Source organism: Scardinius erythrophthalmus (assembly GCF_964197995.2).
Source record: "Scardinius erythrophthalmus genome assembly, chromosome: 10".
In the NCBI taxonomy this organism is placed as follows: Eukaryota; Metazoa; Chordata; class Actinopteri; order Cypriniformes; family Leuciscidae; genus Scardinius; species Scardinius erythrophthalmus.
In genome coordinates this window covers 32,163,968-32,185,686 of record NC_138230.1, presented here as the reverse complement: position 1 = coordinate 32,185,686, position 21,719 = coordinate 32,163,968, and the positions used below count along the sequence as shown (strand labels likewise).

Below are 21,719 nucleotides of genomic sequence, written 5' to 3'. Positions count from 1 at the left end.
CTCATCTGCGAGTTTGTTTTTAATATGCATTTGTAGATGTTTTCTATAGATAAGACTGTGAATAACTATTTTTGACATTTTTGGACAGGGTAGTCTGTCTGTTATCAGGCCCTCTGGACTGCTCTAATTAACACACATTCAAACTGCTCTCTGTATTTACGACTGCTCACTTTAATTTTACAGTGTTTAAATATCAAGAGGCAGCAGAGCGTGTCAGCGAAGGGGAAACGGACGGGCTTTCGCGCTGTAAGGCTTGCACTTGGAACTGCTACCGACAGCTGAACTCAATAAAAGGTGTTTAATTTAGAAATGTAAACACGCCTCTGGGTTACTGAGGTTCAGCGAATGAAAGCCGAGCACTGTGGTTTCTCTCGCTCTGAGAGACACACACACACAGAGAGAGAGAGAGAAAGAGAGAGAGAGAGAGAGAGAGAGAGAGAGAGAGAGAGAGAGAGAGAGAGAGAGAGAGAGAGAGAGAGAGAGAGAGAGAGAGAGAGAGAGAGAGAGAGAGAGAGTGAGTGAGTGAGTGAGTGAGAGAGAGAGAGAGAGAGAGAGAGAGAGAGAGAGAGAGAGAGAGAGAGAGAGAGAGAGAGAGAGAGAAGAGCTCTGCCTGTGCTTCATATTAAATTGTCACATCTGACATGGGACAGGTCAGACAACGGGATATCTCCAGTCACCGGATAAGCTAAGGACAGACAGAGAGACAGAGAGAGAGAGATGGGAAATTCCTTTCCTGAACATGGGACAGTGTGCATTTCACGCATCCATCCACCTCAGGCGGTCAGGGTGCTCTACATACACAAAACTTTAGGACTGTAAAGAATAAGTTGCAAATTCCTGAATCTGGGCCAATCTGGAGCAATCAAGATCAATTTGAGTTGAATAAAACTGAGCTAAATTATGCATGAACAAGAACAGACACAATAAAGGCCTGTTCACACCGGGACGAATTTCACGCGCGATATTCGCCGACGTTTAACGCCTCGTACCTAAACAAAGGGCGCCAATGTGAGTGTGCACACCGACGCGAAAAACGCCACGTGTAAAAGTGTCATTTTTTAAAAAACGCCTCGGGTTAATTTTTTTGGTTTGACACGTCGCGTCAAAAACTATCTGACCAATGAGATTGGCGCTTTTGCTCACGTGTCTGGAGCTTCTGAAGTTACAGTAAAACACAACTTGGGGGCGCTCAAACACAAAACGGTCTTGCCAAGAACACATACGCAACGGCGAAGAAGATATATGCCAAGTAGCGTCTAAACACTGCCGGGAAGAAATAAGACGAGAAAGATGCAAGGCAAGATGAATGTAGAGCTGCTGGTCTCGTTGGTGTCGGAACATAAAGAACTGTGTCAAACGCGACAGCGACTACAAAAATCTTGATAAAAGAGAACTGTTATGGAGTGGTATTAAGCGCCATCTAATGTCAGGGAATGAATTTGCATGTTCACTCGGCTCATCGTCAGCGAAAATCGCTTGGGTGTGAACACAAAAAACACGTTGAAAAACGCTGGCGAATAACGCGCGCCGATATTCGTCCCGGTGTGTACGGGCCTTAAGAACACACTCTTGCACACGGTCACTGGATCTGTACAGCATATAAATCAGTAACACTTATATACTGTACGTTTTAAATGTTTCAAATTATTATTTCATGTTTTTACACTTGAACAATTTAATTGAACAAAATGTACAATACATGATAGTATTAGCATTCACTCAAAACATTAAAAGTGCATATCCAGTAAAATAATGCATTAAATCTAATAGTGAAATCAAGCATTATGAAAAATAATGTACTCTGTGATAGTTTAATAGCAACATTTAAATTACTCGATTTCGTCCCATGTGCTTAACACATAAATAAAAACGTCTTTAGATCGCTGACAAAGCCGTGTCTTTCTTGGTTTGGATGTGAAAAGGTTGAATAGACAAGTGAAGGTTGTGAATTAATGATTTGTAAAGATCACTTGGATCACGCTGCTCAAATTGGCCACATATCAGAAATTTTCTTTCCTTTTAAAACGCTTACATATAACCGGGTGTCCCAGTGTTCCATATGGTCCATCCCAGTTCAGTAATACCGTTGAACACATATTGATTTATTTGTTTGGAGTCTGATTTAGGGTTTTCATGAGCTAATATTGTTTTTTTCCCCTCTCAGGAGAACATTGTTTTGTGGACAAATAGCAGAAATCAGACAAAAATGAAACCTGCTGCAAATAACACACAGTTTGCATTAAATTTTGCGATGGTGAAATCCTGGAGGGACTGTTAGGGACTGTTAGTGTGTGCTACACTGCTATAGAACTACAATACTTAGAGACAAATGCTTACACAACTAATGTGTGTATTTGTGTTTATATATAGATGGCAGCTTGATCCTCTGATGGCTGTTAAAGACACTTCAGCACACTAAATTAAACAAGCCTCTTGGCTTTCAATTATCTACTGACAGATTATTTTTGTTCAACATGATGTTTCATTAACACACATGCTCCCCCAATACCTTGCCACCCTTCTTTAAACTCGCACAGCATCTATTGAGAGTCTCAAAGTGCTCAAACTGACTTATAGGACCGTCTTTCCTTCATTTGTTGGGAGGGTGTGAGAGTGTGTGTTAGCGTAAAGCTCGTTGCCCGCCGTTACTCGGCACAGCTGTGGGCTAAATGCATAAACACCCTGTTACCGCCTTTCCTACTAAAGTGATAATTGGAGTGGAAAGATGGAAGCGTCATGTCCCACTCCAATATAAGATTCCCGTTCCCACACAAGAAGCAGCGATTCTCTTCTCTCTCCTCTCTCTCTCAACACGTACAGCACAGTTAAAAAATGTGGGGTCAGTACGATTTAAAAAAAAAAAAAGTCTTATGCTCAGCAAGGCTGCATTTATTTAATCAAAAATACAGTAATAACAGCAATTTTCTGAAATAGTTATTTAAAACTGTTATAAATGTTTTCTATTTTGATATATTTTAAATTTAATTTATTCCTGTGTTGGCAAAGATGAATTTTCAGCATCATTACTCTAGTCTCCAGTGTCACATGATCCTTCAGAAATCATTCTAATATGCTGCTTTGCTGCTCAAAAACATTTCTTATTATCATCAATGTTGAAAACAGCTGCTTAATATTTTTATATTTCAGTATTCTTTGATGAATAGAGTTCAAAAGAACAGCACTTATTTGAAATCGAAATAATAATTTGTAACATTATAAATGTACTTACTATTACGTTTGATTAATGCATCTGCTGAGTAAAAGTATTATTTTCTTGAAAAAGAATCTAACTTTTGAAAAATAATTTTTAGCAATATTTGCTAAGAGATCTCCTAAAATTAAGATACTATTAATCAGACTATTGAATGCAATTTATGATAATATTGCATACTTTTTCATGCTAATTAATCACGTAATTGCAAACTATAATCATAAAAACAATCACACAGTAAGTTACAGACAAACGTTCTCTATTTTGCTGCGATTGTTTTTCATCCTCTGTTCTTACCGAATCCGTTGATCTTGCCAGGAGGTTTGCCCTTCTTAGGTGTAGACTGGCATGACGTGGATGCCACACTGGGTGCTTTCTCTTCCTCAATTTCATCTTCATCATCCAGTTCCTCCTCATCCTGAGAGCTGCCGAAGTAGGCCACGTTACTGGGTAATGCCGGTGAGCCTGAGAGGCGGGAAAGAGACAGAGAGAGAAAGCTTTAAAGGAAGCCACAGGCCCAGCACATTTACTGAGAAGTGGCCGAAGAAAATGGGATAAACCGACACAACTCTGTAATCTCAGTTTCTATTGCAGCTGTAATCCTCAGAAAATCAGCTGCTGCTCTGGATGAGATTAGACGAGACTGTTGCAGCCGTAGCAACGCTCCTCAGAAGCCTGAGTACATTACACTCCTCTGTTTCTGTCTGTGCTGAGAGGAGATTTGCAGCCACAAGTGACTGTGTCTGACTGACGTTTCTCCTTTCAAGAGAAACTACGCTTTAAATAGCACCAGCTGATAACCAGCAGCACACTGAAAGATTGCAGCCCCATGTGAAGAGCCCCATAATACACCACTGCTCCTGGATCAGAGCTTGAAAGTTAAAAAGTAAGGCACGGTATACAAACTACACACGGTATGCAAAAACCAAGGAATGACATGAAACCTTTGGAGCAAAACAAAAAACAAAACAAAAATGAATGACATGAAACCTTCGGAACAAAACAAAAACCAAACCAAACCAAACCAAACCAAAAAGGAATGACATGAAACCTTCGGAACGGAACGGAACGGAACACAACACAACACAACACAACACAACACAACACAACACAAACAAAAACAAGGAATGACATGAAACCTTCGGAACAAAACAAAAACCAAACCAAACCAAAAAGGAATGACATGAAACCTTCGGAACGGAACACAACACAACACAACACAACACAACACAACACAACACAACACAACACAACACAACACAACACAACACAACACAACACAACACAACACAACACAACACAAAAACAAAAACAAAAACAAAAACAAGGAATGACATGAAACCTTCGGAACAAAACAAAAACCAAACCAAACCAAACCAAACCAAAAAGGAATGACATGAAACCTTCATCAGACAAAGCTTTAAAGATAAAAAGTTAGGCACGGTATACAAAACCAAGGAATGACATGAAACATTTGGAAAACAAAACAAAACAAAACAAAACAAAACAAAACAAAAGGAATGACATGAAACCTTTGGAATAAAACAAAAAAACAAAACGGAATGACGTGAAACTTTCGGAAATAAAAACAAAACAAAAAACAAAACAAAAACAGATGTAGACAGTCATAATTCCAATGCATTTAATTGATTTTATTTATTTGATAAAGTTAATAATCAAATAAATAATGAATAATTATGGAAGCAGCAAGTAACACTGAACTAAACAAAATTTTAGTTAATTTTAGAGAGACTGAAATAATATTTTCTTGTAAAACATACTGTAATAATCCTTATTTATTTACAGCTTCGAAATAGTGTGGATTTTATTTACAGTGTGGACACACACCACATTACACAGAAGGTCCAGCAATAGCCAAATATGCATTGGCAACATCAATATTTCTCATACAAACAGTGCAAGTGATGCATGTCAAATGCCTGTTGCCCATTAGCTGCCAAATATGCCCTCTCCAGCCCTATCAGCGCAGAAACCTGCACTACTGCACGTCTGCGATTCGTCCGCACTACACCGGGCAACAATTATCATTATCTAGTGCTGTTCTCCGCCAGCCTCATGAATGAAACATGAGTGTGTCAGCCATGGCCCTGCAAATGTGCTCTCATTAGCTCTCTATTACCGTGAAGCTGCAGTCGGTGTGGCTGCGGTGATGATGTCACTGCATACATGTAGCATTTGACATGCCACATTAATAGTCATGGTCAATGTGACAACATTTATAATAGCAATTGAGACATGTTGACTGTTCGGGGAACAAATAAAATGACTGAATGAAGTAGAAATCTTAACGAGATGCTATTAAATTGACTTCTGTAAAAGGGCCGAGAGACCGAATTCTACGTCACTAGTGTTCACTTCAAAGTGTTAAAATGGGTTCTTGTTATTGTTGAACTAAAAACAAAACTATTAAAAATTGTTTTCAGAAATTGCAATAAAGCTGAAATAAAATAAAACAAATATTACACAAAAACTTCAACTTAACATTGAAAATAAAAATAAAAATTTAGCAGTAAAAATAACAGTTCTAGCTGAAGTACTAAAATAACTAAACTTAAAACGTAAACTGAAATAAAAATAAAAATGTGTTTTTGGGTTATTAGCCAGTGTTAAGACTGGTGGAATATTGATAAATTCAGTCATTCAGTCATTCAGGTTCCTGGGCACCACCATCTCTCAGGATCTGAAGTGGGACACTCACATAGACTCTATTGTGAAGAAAGCCCAACAGAGACTGTACTTCCTGCGTCAGCTGAGGAAATTCAACCTGCCACAGGAGCTGCTCGTACAGTTCTACTCAGCTGTCATCCAGTCCATCCTCTGCACTTCCATCACCGTCTGGTTCGGCTCTGCTACCAAAACCGACCTCCGTAGACTACAGCGGATAGTTCGGACTGCTGAGCGAATCACTGGCACTACCCTTCCCACACTCAAAGTACTGCACTCATCCAGAGTGAGTAAAAGGGCTCGCAAAATCACTCTGGACCCGTCACACCCAGCACACTTTCTGTTTGAACTGTTACCGTCTGGTCGACGCTACAGAGCACCGAGCACAAAAACAACCAGACACAGGAAAAGTTTCTTTCCCCAGGCCATCTACCTCATGAACACTTAATGTTCCCCTACTGTGGAACAAACATGTGCAATACTTCCCTCAGACATTTCATTACAGCACCTTATAACTTTATATATATTTATAATTTATAATCTTTTATTTTTATTTTATTTTTATTTTTTCTATTTTTTATTTATACCTATGTTACTTGTCACTTGTCTTGTCACTTTATATTGTATGTGTACTGGAAGCTGTCACCAAGACAAATTCCTCGTATGCGCAAGCATACTTGGCAATAAAGCTCTTTCTGATTCTGATTCTGATTCTGAAATTGATACAATTTTGAGGTAAAATATTACAATATCTATCCATTCAGGGTGTCCCCCACCTGTGGCCCGAGATGGTGGGATAGACTCCAGCACTCCCGTGACCCTACAGAGGATAAAGCGGTTTGGAGAATGGATGGATATTATAATACTTTGAAATATTAGCTCTAACCACATCACATATACAAATCACATTCTCCACTTCAAGGATTATCAGTCATATAATATGCATGATGACCTTTGTGACATGAATTACAGAAAGAAACTCACAAAGACATGTATAATGTAACTTTATGCTAATGTACAAAACAGGACCACATCTTACTTTGAAACAAAACACCTATGATGGTTACTCCATATGGAACAAGCCAAATTCCTAAAATCACAAGCAGAGATTGACCAAAGGTGCCAACAAACAAACCGGGCCACTTAATGTCAGCTCAACTAATTAAGAAAATGGCTGCCATTATCATTATCTTGCGCTCCCATGCTGTGGGAGGAAAAGGTCAAAACGCCAATAGCTCACAGACTTGAGGGTCAGCCTGGGTCATGAATGGGGGAGGGAAACCGCTGGCAATGGAAGGCAGACAATTTTTCCTAGTGTTAGATGCTCTGCAAAAATTATGTTATTGTCATGTAATCTGTTTCAGATTACAGATCCCACCCCCACTCCACCCCACCCCACCCCACCCCACCCCACCCCACCCCAGAATGAGTATCAGGCTCATGAGGTTTAGCGAGTGCCCCAGGGAATGCTGGGTAGGGAGTAGCCCAACTATAGCTCCCGGTCACTGGCGTCAGGGGTGCACAAACCAGATTTTTGATAGCAATCACACGCCGTCTGTCACGGCTTCTCCCCTCAGCTTCTTTCTCTGGAGCCAAATCTAAATCTGTCATCTCCCAGAGAGAAAGAAAATAAAAAAAACAGACTAAAAAACAGACCTTCCCCAATCCCCAATTATGTGCTCTCATATTCACAGGCTGACACAAATCATAATTAAAGATGAAGGCATCCATTACAATTGTCAGATTTAATTCAAGCACAGACATAATTACAAGCGAAGTGTTCTACTTCGGATGCTCTGCTTTTGTCCCATTTTATAAAGCAAAAGAGGTTCAAATTGAAGCTCAAGGAGAACCAATCAAATCTGCCTGAGCAGATGTCCTCGCTCTGATTGGATGTTTGGTTGCCGTGCGGACTGTTTTGATCAGAAACATGGTTAGAGGGAGTGAGGAAGTATTCCTAAAAGAATAGTTCACCCAAACTGAAAATTCTGTCATCACTTACTCACCCTCATGTCGTTACAAACCTGTATGACTTCCTTTATCCCGTGGTACACAAAAGATTAGAGCTTTGAAGTACTTCCCGATCTTTTTCTTTCCATACAATTAAAGCACACCCTTGTGAAAACTGTACTTGCAGATAACATGATATTAATTAAATTATTTTGATGTGTTGGCTTACATACTAAAGTAAACATACATGTAAAGTGCTACTATGGAAGTCAATGGGGTCCATCAACTGTCTGGTTACCGACATCTTCACTCAATATCACTAAAAGAATCCAGCTAATTGAATTTAATATTAATTGAAACTAATACATTTTCATTTAATTGCAATTAGCAAGCGTGTCTAAAAAAAAAAAAAAATCCATTCAGTTCACACTCAAGTATATTTTTTAAAGCACAATATTTCTGTAATAAGTATTCTTTTTCACAAGGGTATAATGACCAGGTGCCATTTCAAGCTCTTAAAAGGTCAAAAAGCACCAGTAAAAGTATCATAAAATTATTTAAAACAATTTGTGTGCTAATTTTAAGTCACACTACAGCTTTATGTGTGAATTTAAAGTTGATATTCACTGAAAAAGGTTCCCTACGCCATATTTACAAGTTTGCCCATTATCCTTATTAAAATTTGGCATGCGGGGTCACTGACGTCAAACCGACTTTCCGTGAACAACTTTACTCCACGAAAAAACCATGCTGGTTTGAAACAGCTTGAGGGTGAATAAATGATGAGAGAACTCATTTTTTGCTATCCTTTTACAGCTTGATTTGTACGGGTCGCCCATCTTAACCCAATGTTGTCAGGGCTCCTGTCAGGTTAACAGGTTTTCAATCAGGTTGAGGTGCATGGCAGTTGAGTGGAGATGTTAGACAGTGAGCAGCCCCCCTGCCTGGCACTATATCCCCTCTATGTGACAGCATATGGCACTATGGAGTGCACTAGAGAGCGGTGAGTGAGGGGAATAAGAGGGGACATTAAAAACATTGTCTCTGGGCTATGACGGCAGCAAGAATGCGAAGGGATTATGGATTATATCTCCACTAATTTACATTCCATCCTGAATGTCTGCAAATCCATTAACCCAGTTTGCCCTATGCTTGAGTCGTCGGTGGGTGAATTTAATCAGCCTGCTGCCCCACCGCCAAGCCGCACACGTCAGCGCACTTAATTGAATTGAAATCAGCTATCTTTGTTCTTTCGTAGCGCAGCGCCAGTGCAACAGCTTCACGCCGACACACGTGGCTGTGGCTTGAATGCGGCTGCTGTGGCTTGAGAGACATAAATAAAGACTTTAAGACAGTCAACGATATCCAAGAGACACTGGAATTTAAATAAATGCTCATGAGGACATTCAAATCCACATAAAAATACAGTTACAACAGCTTGTTATGTAACACGGGCAATGGAGTACATTATTCATTCACTCATATCTCCTTACCTTTTTACCTAGTTCATATTATGAGGAGTGTGTATGGCAGAGGTTCTGAACAAATATATATACACATATATATACAAGAATATATACATACATATATATTATATATATATATATATATATATATATATATATATATATATATATATATATAATATATATGTATGTATATGTATGTATATATATATATATATATATATATATATATATATATATATATATATATATATATATATATATATATATACACATATACATATACATATATATATAAAGAATTAAGACGTATTTTGCATTTTTCTTAAAGTAAGCGAATCAATTGAACAGTTCATTGACGTACACTATGAAAAACACTGAGACTCAAAAGACTTCCCAGCTCTATATGCATATGCGAATTTAAACAAGAAATGTCTTTCCAACATTTTTCTTTACTATTAAAGATAGTTATGGATCAGCATGGATGTCGCCGGCACAGATCATCATCTAGATTGCTTTAAATCTTAGTGTTTGACAAGAAGATTTCACACACATACAGGCAACTGTTTTCTACATGTAATGAAACACTCATCAGGATTTAAAGTGGCATGTAGTATGAAAACAGAAACGGTTTTCGTCAGAGCATAATTCCTGCATTTTGTTCACAGCGAATTACTTAACATTGCATCAGAACACGTATATAACGCAATACTGATGTTAGAAAAATCCATTTTAAAAAACAAAACCATGCTTATGTTGTTGTCTCAAAAGGCAGAACTATAGATTACGTCTTTTCATGACTTAACTTTTCTTTTGAGAAGACCGTCAGACACATCACAACATCACCTTTATCACAGCATGCACTCTACTCAGCGGTCCAGTTAAATACTTTTTCTCTGTCAGATAAGAGCGGCGTTTCACTGGCAGTCAGCCATGACTGAGCTATTGTAGGACTGCCTATTTGACCCTGGCTATATTTACCCAGAATCCATTGATCTGTATTTACCCATACTCTCTACCTCACACCCCTCTGAAAGATCAACACCGCCTGCTTACGACCGCCTCTCCTGATGGCTGGAACAGGCATGCCAAAGTAAAGAGAACTCTGGAAGATATTGAAAGTCAGGGATTCTTTGAAGGATAAAACGACACATGGCGTTATGACAACTCTTTACTTCTCATAACACCACTGTATTGTAATGCCATTTGGACAACATTACGCTCCACACACACAAATACACACTACAGCAGGGGAATATCATCTATAAATAATGTCGAGGCTGGTGTACAGTTATTGAGGTGCGGCCCATCATCTAATTGCCACTGTGGAAAAAACTGCTAAGAGAGTCACTGAGAGTTGAAGCTGATACGCAACACCCTCAACACGTGGATTTGGCCTCTCCATGACCTCAAACACCAGGCCAAGTCAAGTTACGGTCAAGTCTGAGGAGACCTGAGCTGACCAGACCGCATACACGGGGCATAACGCATCTGATACAACTAGCTAATATTTCATACGGTACCCAAAAACGTGCCAAAGTGATTAAAAGACTACTTTTACAGAAGCAGTGAATGCTCATAACCGTAAATTTGAGCTAATGAATGTCTTGTTTTCGGAAAACATGATACAGGATAGTTCTGGCTGATATTCTGAAATCCCGGTGAGAAAGGAAAGTTTATACTGAAATGAGGCAGTCTAAACCATCTCCCGCAAGGTTTAAGTTATTATTATGTTGTAAAAACTCCAGCCAGAGAATAAATTCAAAAGTCCAGCAAGTCTTTGCTCTCAATTATTTGAGCAGTACAAATGGAACTTTCTGGTTCCACTTTTCCTACACTTTACACATCTCAGGACGTGCATGAAACGGTAGAAAAAGTTTTCTTTTTTGGTCGTTAAGGTCTGATAATAGTAAATGAATTTAAAGTAAAGCAAATTATCATGTAAAATAAAAAGGGCCACACAAAGTCTACAGACAGAGCTAAGAGCAGACACAGTCGACATCTATTTTGCATTTTCTGCACAGATTTGGGGGGGGGGGAACCCACAGAATGGACTGAAATGTGGTGAAACGTTTAAAACAAAGCAAGAATTGTTAGCTGAAAATATTAAATATAATTTAAATGACTTTCTCTAAACTCAGATTCAACATGAATTGGCTATGAGGCTCTATGCTACCCTGGAGCCTTTAGTTTTACCTGTTAAAACTAATATTTGAGATTCACTCTATAGAAACACTGTGTACCGACCTTGAAAGCGAGAGGAACCCATAATCCCTTGTGAAAGGCAGAGCCTGGTTCACAGAGGTGGGTGTGTTTGTAAAAGTGTGTGTTCATGACACTTTAGGCTGATAACACCATTTTTTCAACATGAAACAGTTGGTGTTGATACCTCCTAGCTTTGAGAGTCAACATTTGTGCAGCATTGGAGTTCAGATGCCACCTCTGCCATGACACCAGACACCAGTGCTACGGTTCCTGGGCACCAGGTGAGCAGGCCCGAGGTGTTGGGCGAAGGCTGTAGGAAAGTTTATCATGAACAAAAGACAAAAACTAGCAATAAAATAGCTAAAAACTGGAGTACTCTAAAGGAGAAAACAAGAATTAAAAAAAAAAAAAGTATTTCTTCTTTCATCAATGCTGAGTGGTTTGATTTAACTAATTTCCCAAGCCTGAATTCTGACTGTTGCTGTATCACACTTGATGTTCAGGGGCAGGTAAATCTGACACTGTCAAAACCACATTAAGTAACTGTGAAAAGCAAATGCCTCATACAGCATACAATGGCTCAGCTCACTTCGTGAAACATTGCAAAACTAAAACAAAACACATTAGTCTTCTTTAGTTAATCTGAACTGCCACAAAACATAAAGGGTCTAAACAGCCTCAACAATAACTCCTGAATATTTTCCAAAATGCCATGCCGTAACTTGGCAAATTCAGCAACTAGTTGTTGCTCTGAGCGGATACAGTCCATGCCGCTGGATACCCTATAATGATGGTAGTTACAATTTACTGCTAAATGTAGCAGCAATTACACATTTATCACACATTTAATTGTCCACTTGGACTGCAGTGCGCTGTGTTAAATCTTTAACTTTGATTGCATTATTTTGGTGCAGTTTCTAATAAAGTGTTGTTTGTCATCATAGTTAGCTTTTAATAGAGAGGAAAACTAAAATGATCCTGAAACTATTTTCAACTAAAAAAATCATGCACGTTTACAACTAAAGACTAAGTAAAAAAACAAAATACAAATAAAAAACACTGTCAAAACTATATTAACTCTCTAAGGGAAATGAAAAATGAGGCAATACCTCGAAGGCATATGAAGGTGAGGAAGTCTTCTGTCTTGGGTTTGCGTTTGGAGAGGAATGTGATATGTGTGAGCGGCGTGGGCAGAGAGGGGTCGGCCATCTTCACCGGCGTGGTGCTGGGGGAGTTGGGTTGAGACTGCGCAAACTTCCTCTGTGCATGCAGTCTGGGCCTGAGAGAGAGAGAGAGAGAGAGAGAAAATGGAAACAATAGATTTTAAATACACTTGCATTCTATCACATAACAGAGACTTTATGGATACATTATAAAAACTTTTCTTCTGCAAATCCCCACTTGGCACTGGGACTTGGATAACGTTGCCCAGAGCAATAAATTTCTCTTAACGCATTTGCTCTCGTGATGGTAAAACTCCACTTTGGGCCTTGCTGTTGCCATGACTAATTAAGTCGATCTGGAACCCTTTCAAACAGGTTTTTGGTCCGATTAGCACACAAGAGCTGCGATTTCTGATGGTTATCCAAATGCTGCTAACTGGGTTAAGTACTGGAACAATAAAAGCTACAAAAAAAAAAAAAAAAAAAAAGGATGTATTCACCCATATTTGACCTTGTTGATGAACTGAGAGCAGGTGGAATATGAAAAGGTGCCCTTAAGGACAAAGATTGACTTTAAAATCTTTTACAAAAAATTGACAGTGTATTTAAAAAGTATGGAAACAGCTGTTCATTTTTATAATGAACCTTTTCTCTGTCAGCACACAGTAGTAATAAAAAAAATAAAATAAAAGATAAACTTATGCATAACTGTTCTTAGGGACGTTAGTGATCAAGTCATAATTAATTCTAAAAAAAAAAAAAAAAAAAAATAACCAAATGAAATGGTTAATGTGTACACTATTGTGGATAAAGTCTGATTCATTTCAAAGTGGAAAAGCTGCTATTTTTGTCACATATCTCAAGAATCAGAGTAGACAGTCTCTATGAGCGAGTGACTTGAGACAACTCTAGCAGACACTTGTGCTTCCTTCTTAAGCACTTGCAAGATATTGTCTAACTCGACCTCTGAATGTTGATTCACGTCAAGGCTTCGAAATGTAATTAAGTTCTCCATTACGTGCCGTGAAGACTTCAGCAGCAGCTGATGACTGATAAATAGCACTAAGGATAAATCAAACTGCCAACATTCAAGGCCTCACACTCACTCACAGCTTCTCCTTTTGGAGACATCCAACTCACTGACTCTACATTTCAGTTCAACTCTCCACGGGAAACAGCATGGAATACTAAAAACAGTGGAAAGTCGTATGTCTCAATTCCTCCTCCACCCTCCGTGCGCTGCCAGAGGAGGCACGCGTGTACGCACTTTCCATTTCAGCTGCATTTCATCATTTTACCCACACGTACTCCCCTCGGTCCACGCCTGATGTCTGCTGCCAAATATGTTCTCCCCACATAGAATTAAAGAAAATAATGGGGGATGGGTAAAAGACAAACATCATTCACTCCTGTACAAATTAATCTCATTCAATCAGAGGACCGTGCCTGAGATGGTTTGCCAACCGCCAGCAGCTTTGACGAAGCTGTAACGGCATCGCTAATCAATTTTCACCAGCGCTATGTTTTGCAGACAGATTGTTCCTTCTTTTTTTTTCTTTTCCAGTCTCTCATGACTGTGACTGATGGCACGGGCACCTCCGTTATGCCACAAAATAGGAGAGATGCTGCAACTACTGTTCGAGTCTATTTTGTACAAGGTGCAAACACACTTTCTGACTAATTTGGAATCTTAATTTTGTGGTTCCAAAACCATTATTGAAGCACTTATGAAGAATTGTTCGGTAAGCTGTTCATTAAGTCTGTACTTTTTAAAGACACCCCTTTTGTAATAGCAAAGGCTCCACATAGGAAATAGAGCAAGGACCAAACTGTGATAATGAACCATGAGAGTCAAGCAATTAAATGTGCTTAAGTCTGAAAGGAGGAAAGAATGAGACTGAAAGCCTCAAAGACATGGATATAAACAAGAAATTACAGTGAACTCTAGTTTATTTACAGAACAAAAACAAAAATTGAAGTGGACAAGATTAAAATACATGTGTTATGTTTCAAAAAGACATATAATCACCCTCTAAAACCACATCATCTGTTCAAAAGGGAACTGCAGCTCCACACCCAAACACTGACATTAATTAATGGAGATTACACAGGCAAAAAGTTCATAGAAACATTTTTATGATAGCTGGAGGACTAAATGACAGCTGAGTGAGATTTCAGCCAACAAACACAAGCGTAAAAAAACCTTGGCTTTAAAACATTGCTGCTAGATATTCAACAAAGCACTTACAAGCCGGCCAACTGCCCAATTATTTATTGATTGCTAAAGTGTTTCAGGCAGAGGTTTAACCTCATTTAGACTGGTCCAGGGGAGGATTGTTACTTCGCAGGCGAAATAAAGAAAACAATCTCCTTTTCTTGCCATGGTTTTCATAAGAAATCTAAATATTTTTAGGAGCTGAGAACTGCTGCTTTAGAAGTATTAACGCAACCAAGTACCAGAGTAGTTCTGATGCAAAAAAAAAAGGAACCAGTAAAACAAAGAAGGATGTCACAGTTCATAGAGTAAGTCTAGACTGCTCTCAATTTCAGAGACGGCCTGCTTTTATTGGACTATTTATCCTATCTGTTCCTCATTAAAGGGTATAACGGCCAACTGTTTGGCATGGAAGTATCCAGTGACATGGTGGGATAGTCGACATGATGTAGTGTATTCCCTACACATGATGTAGAAAGCGATTTTACAACTTAATGCATGTTTCTCACCACATCTATACGGTCTAAATACAGACCTCACATGATATACAGTAAACTTAAACAGATGAGAGAGAAACAATACAGTGAGTCCAAACAGAAATGGGAAAAGTCCTAGGAAGATGCTATGGAGCCACAACTTTCCTGGGAGCTCTCTGAAAATGTAATGGCTATGAAAACATTTGTTGACTCTGATCTTAAGACTCCAACTCTAAACATTAAAAGCTTAATTAAATGATAGTTATGTTTAAAAACCTAGTGAATTCCCTTGCCTGGCTTTTAAAAGCATTGAAGGCACTAAAAATGCAAAAGCTCTTTCCAAAAGGTAGGAAACCACATTATTCAGCCTTCTCATTTTGGAATCACATCTATCTTTTGGAGGGAAGACAAACCCAGAATGCATTGCATCAAACTCAGCGAAAGATATTTCATTGAATACTGAAGATTCTCTATACAAATAGTGACATCTCATTACATTTTTGTGCACAATGCATATTTGGGCTTGTTAGAGTATCTCATTGTTTGCCTCCATGCTAATGTCAAACTGTATTGGAATCATACGTGTCAAATTCCATTTGTGTGGCATAAGGCATTGTTGCATATGTACAGTGTTCCAATTCAGCAACTTGTGAAGGTTCATGACATTTAAGATGTTGTCCTAGAAGTTAATTGCCTAAGAAAGCAGGAGACAGCACATAAACTTGTTAGGTTTTAAGAGCTCCAGTGTTTTGAAGCTCTGCATATTTTCCCAGGAATAATTGCAGGAGTTGTGGCTGTCCCCAATTATAGCATGTCTATGCAAATTAATGACACACTCCAAAAAAAGCCAGGCTCCAAAGGAACTTAGTTCCAACTTCAAGACACTCCTGTCAACCAGGGAACAATTATATATATATTTTTTATATATAGTCTATACCTCCAAATCCACCTCAAGCTTAAATCTATCTGTCTTCAAATTCCATCTCTGTCTCCAAATTTGCCTTCAATTTCAATGTAATGATCTTCAAATCAGTCTAAAGATTTCAAAGTTTCAGTCTACAGCTATCAACGTATATGTATTCAAATTTGTATCTGTCTAATCTGTATTTAGACAGAGAAGGTTCAATATATATATATATGTATATGCTATTTCTCAGAAAAAGAGAGTCTGTAAACTGCAACATGAGTGATGGAGAGTGGATATGGGATCGAACCACATCCTCCAGACAGGATGGGTAGAGAGGGGCCATGGGATTGACTGATCTGGGCATTCCGGTTCCGCTGGTATTTCCCTTCCTCAATGAGCAAGAGACACTGCAACACAATAGCCCCATGGAGCTTCCCAGCCTGTGCACTCCTTAATGGGACAGATATGGGTTCTCTTACAATGCCAGTCTTTTAACAAGAGGCTCATGCATAATTTACAGCTGATAAAAACCACAGCAGGGTAAGGTCACTCCAGGAACTAGGGCTATGATCCAATTACCATTTAGCTCATGGAGGCCAAAAAAACCTATGATGAAGAGCTGGGACTGAGGTCAAGTTTAAAGGGTATTTAGTGCATTTATGTAAATCTAAAAAGGGAGCAGACTGGTACAAACAGAGATCACTAGAAGGCATCCAGGAGTTTCAATATATCTGCCTCTATTGTCCAAGTCTCTACCTCCATCTTAAAATTGATCTGCCTTCAAATTCTGTCTCTGTCTCCAAAATTGCCTCCAGTTTCAATGTATTTGCCTTCAAATCAGTCTAAAGTTTTAAAAGTTTCAGTCTACAGCTGACAACATATCTATATTCAAATTTGCCTCAGGTTTGCCACTATTGTCAAAGTATCTGCCTCCAGTTCTAATCAAATCTTCGATCAAATCATCGAAATCTTTTGTCAAATCTTCTTGCAGTTTCAAGGTATCTGCCTCCTAATCAATCTACAGATTTCAAGTTACTACCTGAATATCAAACTGGTCTACAGTTTTGGTCAAAGTACCTGCATCCAAATCTGCTTCCAGTTTCAATGTATCTGGCTCTAGTTCTCTCTCTCGCCTCCACCTGTGTGTGTAAGGGTGTGCTTAAGATAGAGGGACAACAAAGAGGTCAGAGCAAATTAGGCCTCCTGGAGATCAGCCCAGCTGGCCAAGATGTGGAGAGAGCTAGACAGAGGAGGAGTGGAGGAGTGAAAAAGTGCAGAAGGGGCAGTCAAGTGAAACAACCAAAAGGAAAAAAAAGCGAGGGGTGAGCACCTGCTGGGAGGCGCGGAGGGAGGGATTATGGCAGGATGTCCAGATTCATCCTCTTCTAATCCCTGTGCCTCGCCCTTCAAAGAATGCCCCACTCTGACGTTACATGTGGAGTTCTTCTGTGTCACTGATTAGCTTTTAGGACAGCAACAAGAGAGGAGTTGAGTTTGCCCCATCGGAAAGGAAAAGAAAAAGCGGTCGGATCCCTAGGGGCTTAATGGAGGTTAGGAGAGGAGGTGAAGGAGAGTGACAAAATGCTTTGGTAACCTTTATGTTACCTTGTTTTACAAGCAACAGCTGTTGCGAGCTGGAGTGAACAATCAGAGGACACAGAGTGGTGTATATCACTGAAATATATGCATGAAGTCTAATATGATGGTGGCATGTGGGAACACGCACATGCACAATGAGATTAAGTTAAGCTACTTTTACTGGTTTACATTAATCATGTTAATGCTTAATCATTTGCATGTTGAGAAGTTGTCTCTAGTTTCAGTGTATCTGCCTCCAATCACAGGATGCAGTTACAATCCCCAACATTAAACAAATGAAGCTGTCCCATCTGCATCAACAGCAGAGGACATGGATATTAAACAAGCCTCTTTCTGGCAGGGTGGCTAGTCACATTCTGTGATCTCTGCTGGCGTTATGTGAAATATCGTTGGTAACATGATCTCTCTCCTCAATCATAAGCGTGCAGAATGACAAAGTAACACAAGTAGTGCAAGCACTCTGGGAATCTACTGAATGCTTGAGCACTCTGTAGTGTGCGATTGTTTTGAAGGATTGTGCTCCTCTAAAAGAGCACCAAATCGTGTCGAACAGGAGGAAGAGTTGGAGGGCTTCCACAAACAAAAGCACATTGGCGGCGCCAGGGGTAAAAGGGACAACCCCTCTGGTGTCAGCACCCCCCCCCCCCCCCAAATCACGAAGCATCAAAGCATTCCACAGCGGCTGGAGTCACTCCTAATCTCAGCAGCAGGCTCTGGCTCTCTCCGGATCAGATGAGTGGAGCAGGGGAGAAGCTCACAGGGAGGGAAGAAAGAGATGAATGATTGCAGGAGGGAGATGGATGGAGCCATGAAGAGAGGGCAGGCACTGATAGACCCCGGGGGCAGAGATGTTTGAGTTTTAAGAGGGAAGAAAGGGGAGGAGGGCTGTATAAAAACCCTTTGTGTGCAACAGTGATTCATTCAGCTTTTCCATCATGTGCATGTATTAACATGGAGGAAACTTTAAGATAACAGGATTGCTATCAGACGAGAAGCACAGCCCTCGTGGATCCAACATAATGATCTGTAGAAAAAGAATGAACTGGAAGACACAGTAAATAAAAGGTACCTTTTTTGATGTGTTGGTATCACACCTAAAAACTAAGCTAGGCTAAATATTTGTATTATTATTATTATTATTATTATTATTATTATTAAAGCAGGGCTCAGTAGTTTCGGGATTTCTTCGCTGTATTCTCGCTTTTTGCTCGCAGGTTTCTCTCTAGAGCTCCCCCCACAGCTTCGGAATAGATATTTGACAACACTGTTGTAAAAACTCGTTGGCGATTCTCAGACACCAGAGGCTAGTAGATCAACGACATCAAAGCAGATGGGACATTCTTTAAAACGTCTTCTTCATTCGGGTTCGAACAGCGTGAGGGAGCGCAATAATGACAGCATTTTAGCAGATTTCTTTTGGCCGTAAAGCAATTGAAACATCGCGAGACCTGATATCACGCGATACTTCCTGACGCGGCGGCCGGTGGCCCGCCGGCTCAAAGTTGCAAGTGCGGATTTTCCGCTCACGGGCACCAGGGGGGTGCGAAACGACCACCATTCAACCCGAAATAAGTAATATGACCATTCCAATGACTCCGAAGCTGTTCAGTTCGGTAAAAAAGTTACTTAGTTCACCTTTAATAAATACATTTATAAAAACTCAACCTAAATAAATAAATACACCTAGCCCACAAATAAAAAAGACAGAACAGCCAAGTACTCTGTGTGTCCACAGAGATGCACTTTAGTATAATTTTAAATGTATATATTTTTATATGAAAACAATAATTTACAGTAGGCCTAATTTTAAGCCTTACTTAACTGACAAATCCTATAATCTTTTGATATTCTGATAATGACCATACCATGATGTCACACTATGATGTGACTGCAGAACAGACACTCATAATTCTCAGCATACAGCATGTGTATGTGTAACATGCCATCTATTTGATTTGTATTGTTAGAGATAAACAAGCACTGTAGATTGACTGTGATCTCTAACATAGTTTACTTTGAATCTACTCATTCAAATCTGCTCAGTACACATCCCGTCATTGTTAAATCCATCTTCTGTCATGCCCAGCTGCTCTATGCTAAAGGCTTCACTAAAACTGCTTGGAGACACACACACAAACACCTGTCAATCAAAAAAATTAAACAGCATACAAAGTATAAAGATAATAAAATACCCTTAGCAATAGAGTCATGTCTCTTTGCTTGAATGTTGCTCTGATGGTAAGTAAATTCCTTATTGTGGTGGTATGATTAATAGCATTAATTTTTAATCACTTTATTTTATTTATAATTAATCACATTAAATGAACATTTAGTGTTAAAATAACAGTTGTAATTTAAACTATTCATACTACCATGTTACCAGAGAAGGGAGAAAGTAATGAATGATAACGAGGAATGGCCAGTTTTTCCGTAAAGTCAAACATCTTTCATTTTCTTGCTGGCTCCTAGTACACATGCTAACTCTCTCTCTCTTTCTCGCTCTCTGCTAAAACTAAACAGCTCCAGATGGGCCACATGGTCCTGATAAAGTCTCTCAGCAGCCTCTGCCAGTGCGGAGCAGCTGGCTCTGAGAGCACGGTGAGGAGCCAGCGGCACATGTGCCGGGCAGCCAAGAGAGCGCAGGGGGATCCCTGATTCTGGGTCATTCATGAGCTCGCTCCAATAAACAGTGCTGAAATGATAATTGCTACAAAATGGTGACAAAGCAGAAAAACAGAGCGTGGGTTGGGTTAGATGGTCAATAAAAAAATAGGGTAAATATTTGTAAACAAATTGTTCTTTCAAATTAGTACTTTGTAATTATTGAGCTGAGTCGTTCTGCTAAATATTTCTAAATCACTCAACTGTGTTTTATTTGAGGAGTAAAATGATGAAGTGGAAAACGCTCAGCAAGTTACATGGATTCTGTAAAATAATGTGCTAAATTAATACGTTTTATATTAGCTTAAGTGAAAATGAGCTGCAATATAATTTTTTTAAATGAATAATTTTTTAACTTGTTCAATAAAACGAGCCACCTGAATGAACTGATTCACTAAAATGTATCTAATTGAGCGAACATTCAGTTTTTAGGCTAATGGTGTAAAAAACAAAAAACTTTTGGGGTCAGTAAGATTTTTTAAAATGTGCTCACAATACGCAATGACCTGAAACATTAAAAATACTAATATTGTGAAATATTATTTCAACTTTAAATATAAAAGTAAATTTCTATTTGGATATATTTTAAAATGCAATTTATTCCTGTGAAGGCAAAGCTGAATATTCAGCATCATTACTCCAGTCTTCAGTGTCACATGATCCTTCAGAAATCATTCTCATAATTATGTTGATTTGCTTCTCAAGTAACACTTATTATCAATGTTAAAAACATCTGTGCTGCTTAATAGTTTTCAGGAAACCATGATACATCAGCATTTATTTGAAATCAATCTTTTGATCAATTTAATGCGTCCTTGCTGAATAAAAGCATTAATTTCATCACTGACCCCAAATTTTTGAACAGTAAGGAAGATATGAATTGAATCTCAAATATTCTTTGTGCTGAGAAACTGATTAAGTAAAAAGACGCGCTCTGACCCTGGGCTGGAGAATAAATGAATGTGATATTGATGACCCTCCCTGTGGAGCGCTCTACATCAGAATAAACTTTAGACCTGCAAATACACCCCAGCTAATTTTTTACTGCTTTTCTGCCTACCTGAGTCAAGTTCTCTGCTCAGAACCATGAAAGATGGTTTGGTATTGGATTGACCTTTCACCTTGGACCCTACTGCTCTGCTGTCATATATCAGCACATTAGTCAGGTAAGTCCAAAGACG

The 21,719-nt window shown here is 39.0% G+C and overlaps 1 protein-coding gene across 1 annotated transcript in view; it reads right to left on the bottom strand.

The window, feature by feature from the left end:
* The window catches only part of jarid2b (jumonji and AT-rich interaction domain containing 2b), a 108,541-nt gene that overhangs the window by 18,153 nt on the left and 68,669 nt on the right, over window positions 1-21,719 (bottom strand). Inside the window, exons 4-5 of the mRNA XM_081375691.1 lie at window positions 12,627-12,796; window positions 3,509-3,676 (exon numbers count right to left, since the gene is read on the bottom strand). Coding sequence (XP_081231817.1) covers window positions 3,509-3,676; window positions 12,627-12,796 — 338 coding nt within the window. The remainder of the gene's footprint in view (window positions 1-3,508; window positions 3,677-12,626; window positions 12,797-21,719) is intronic.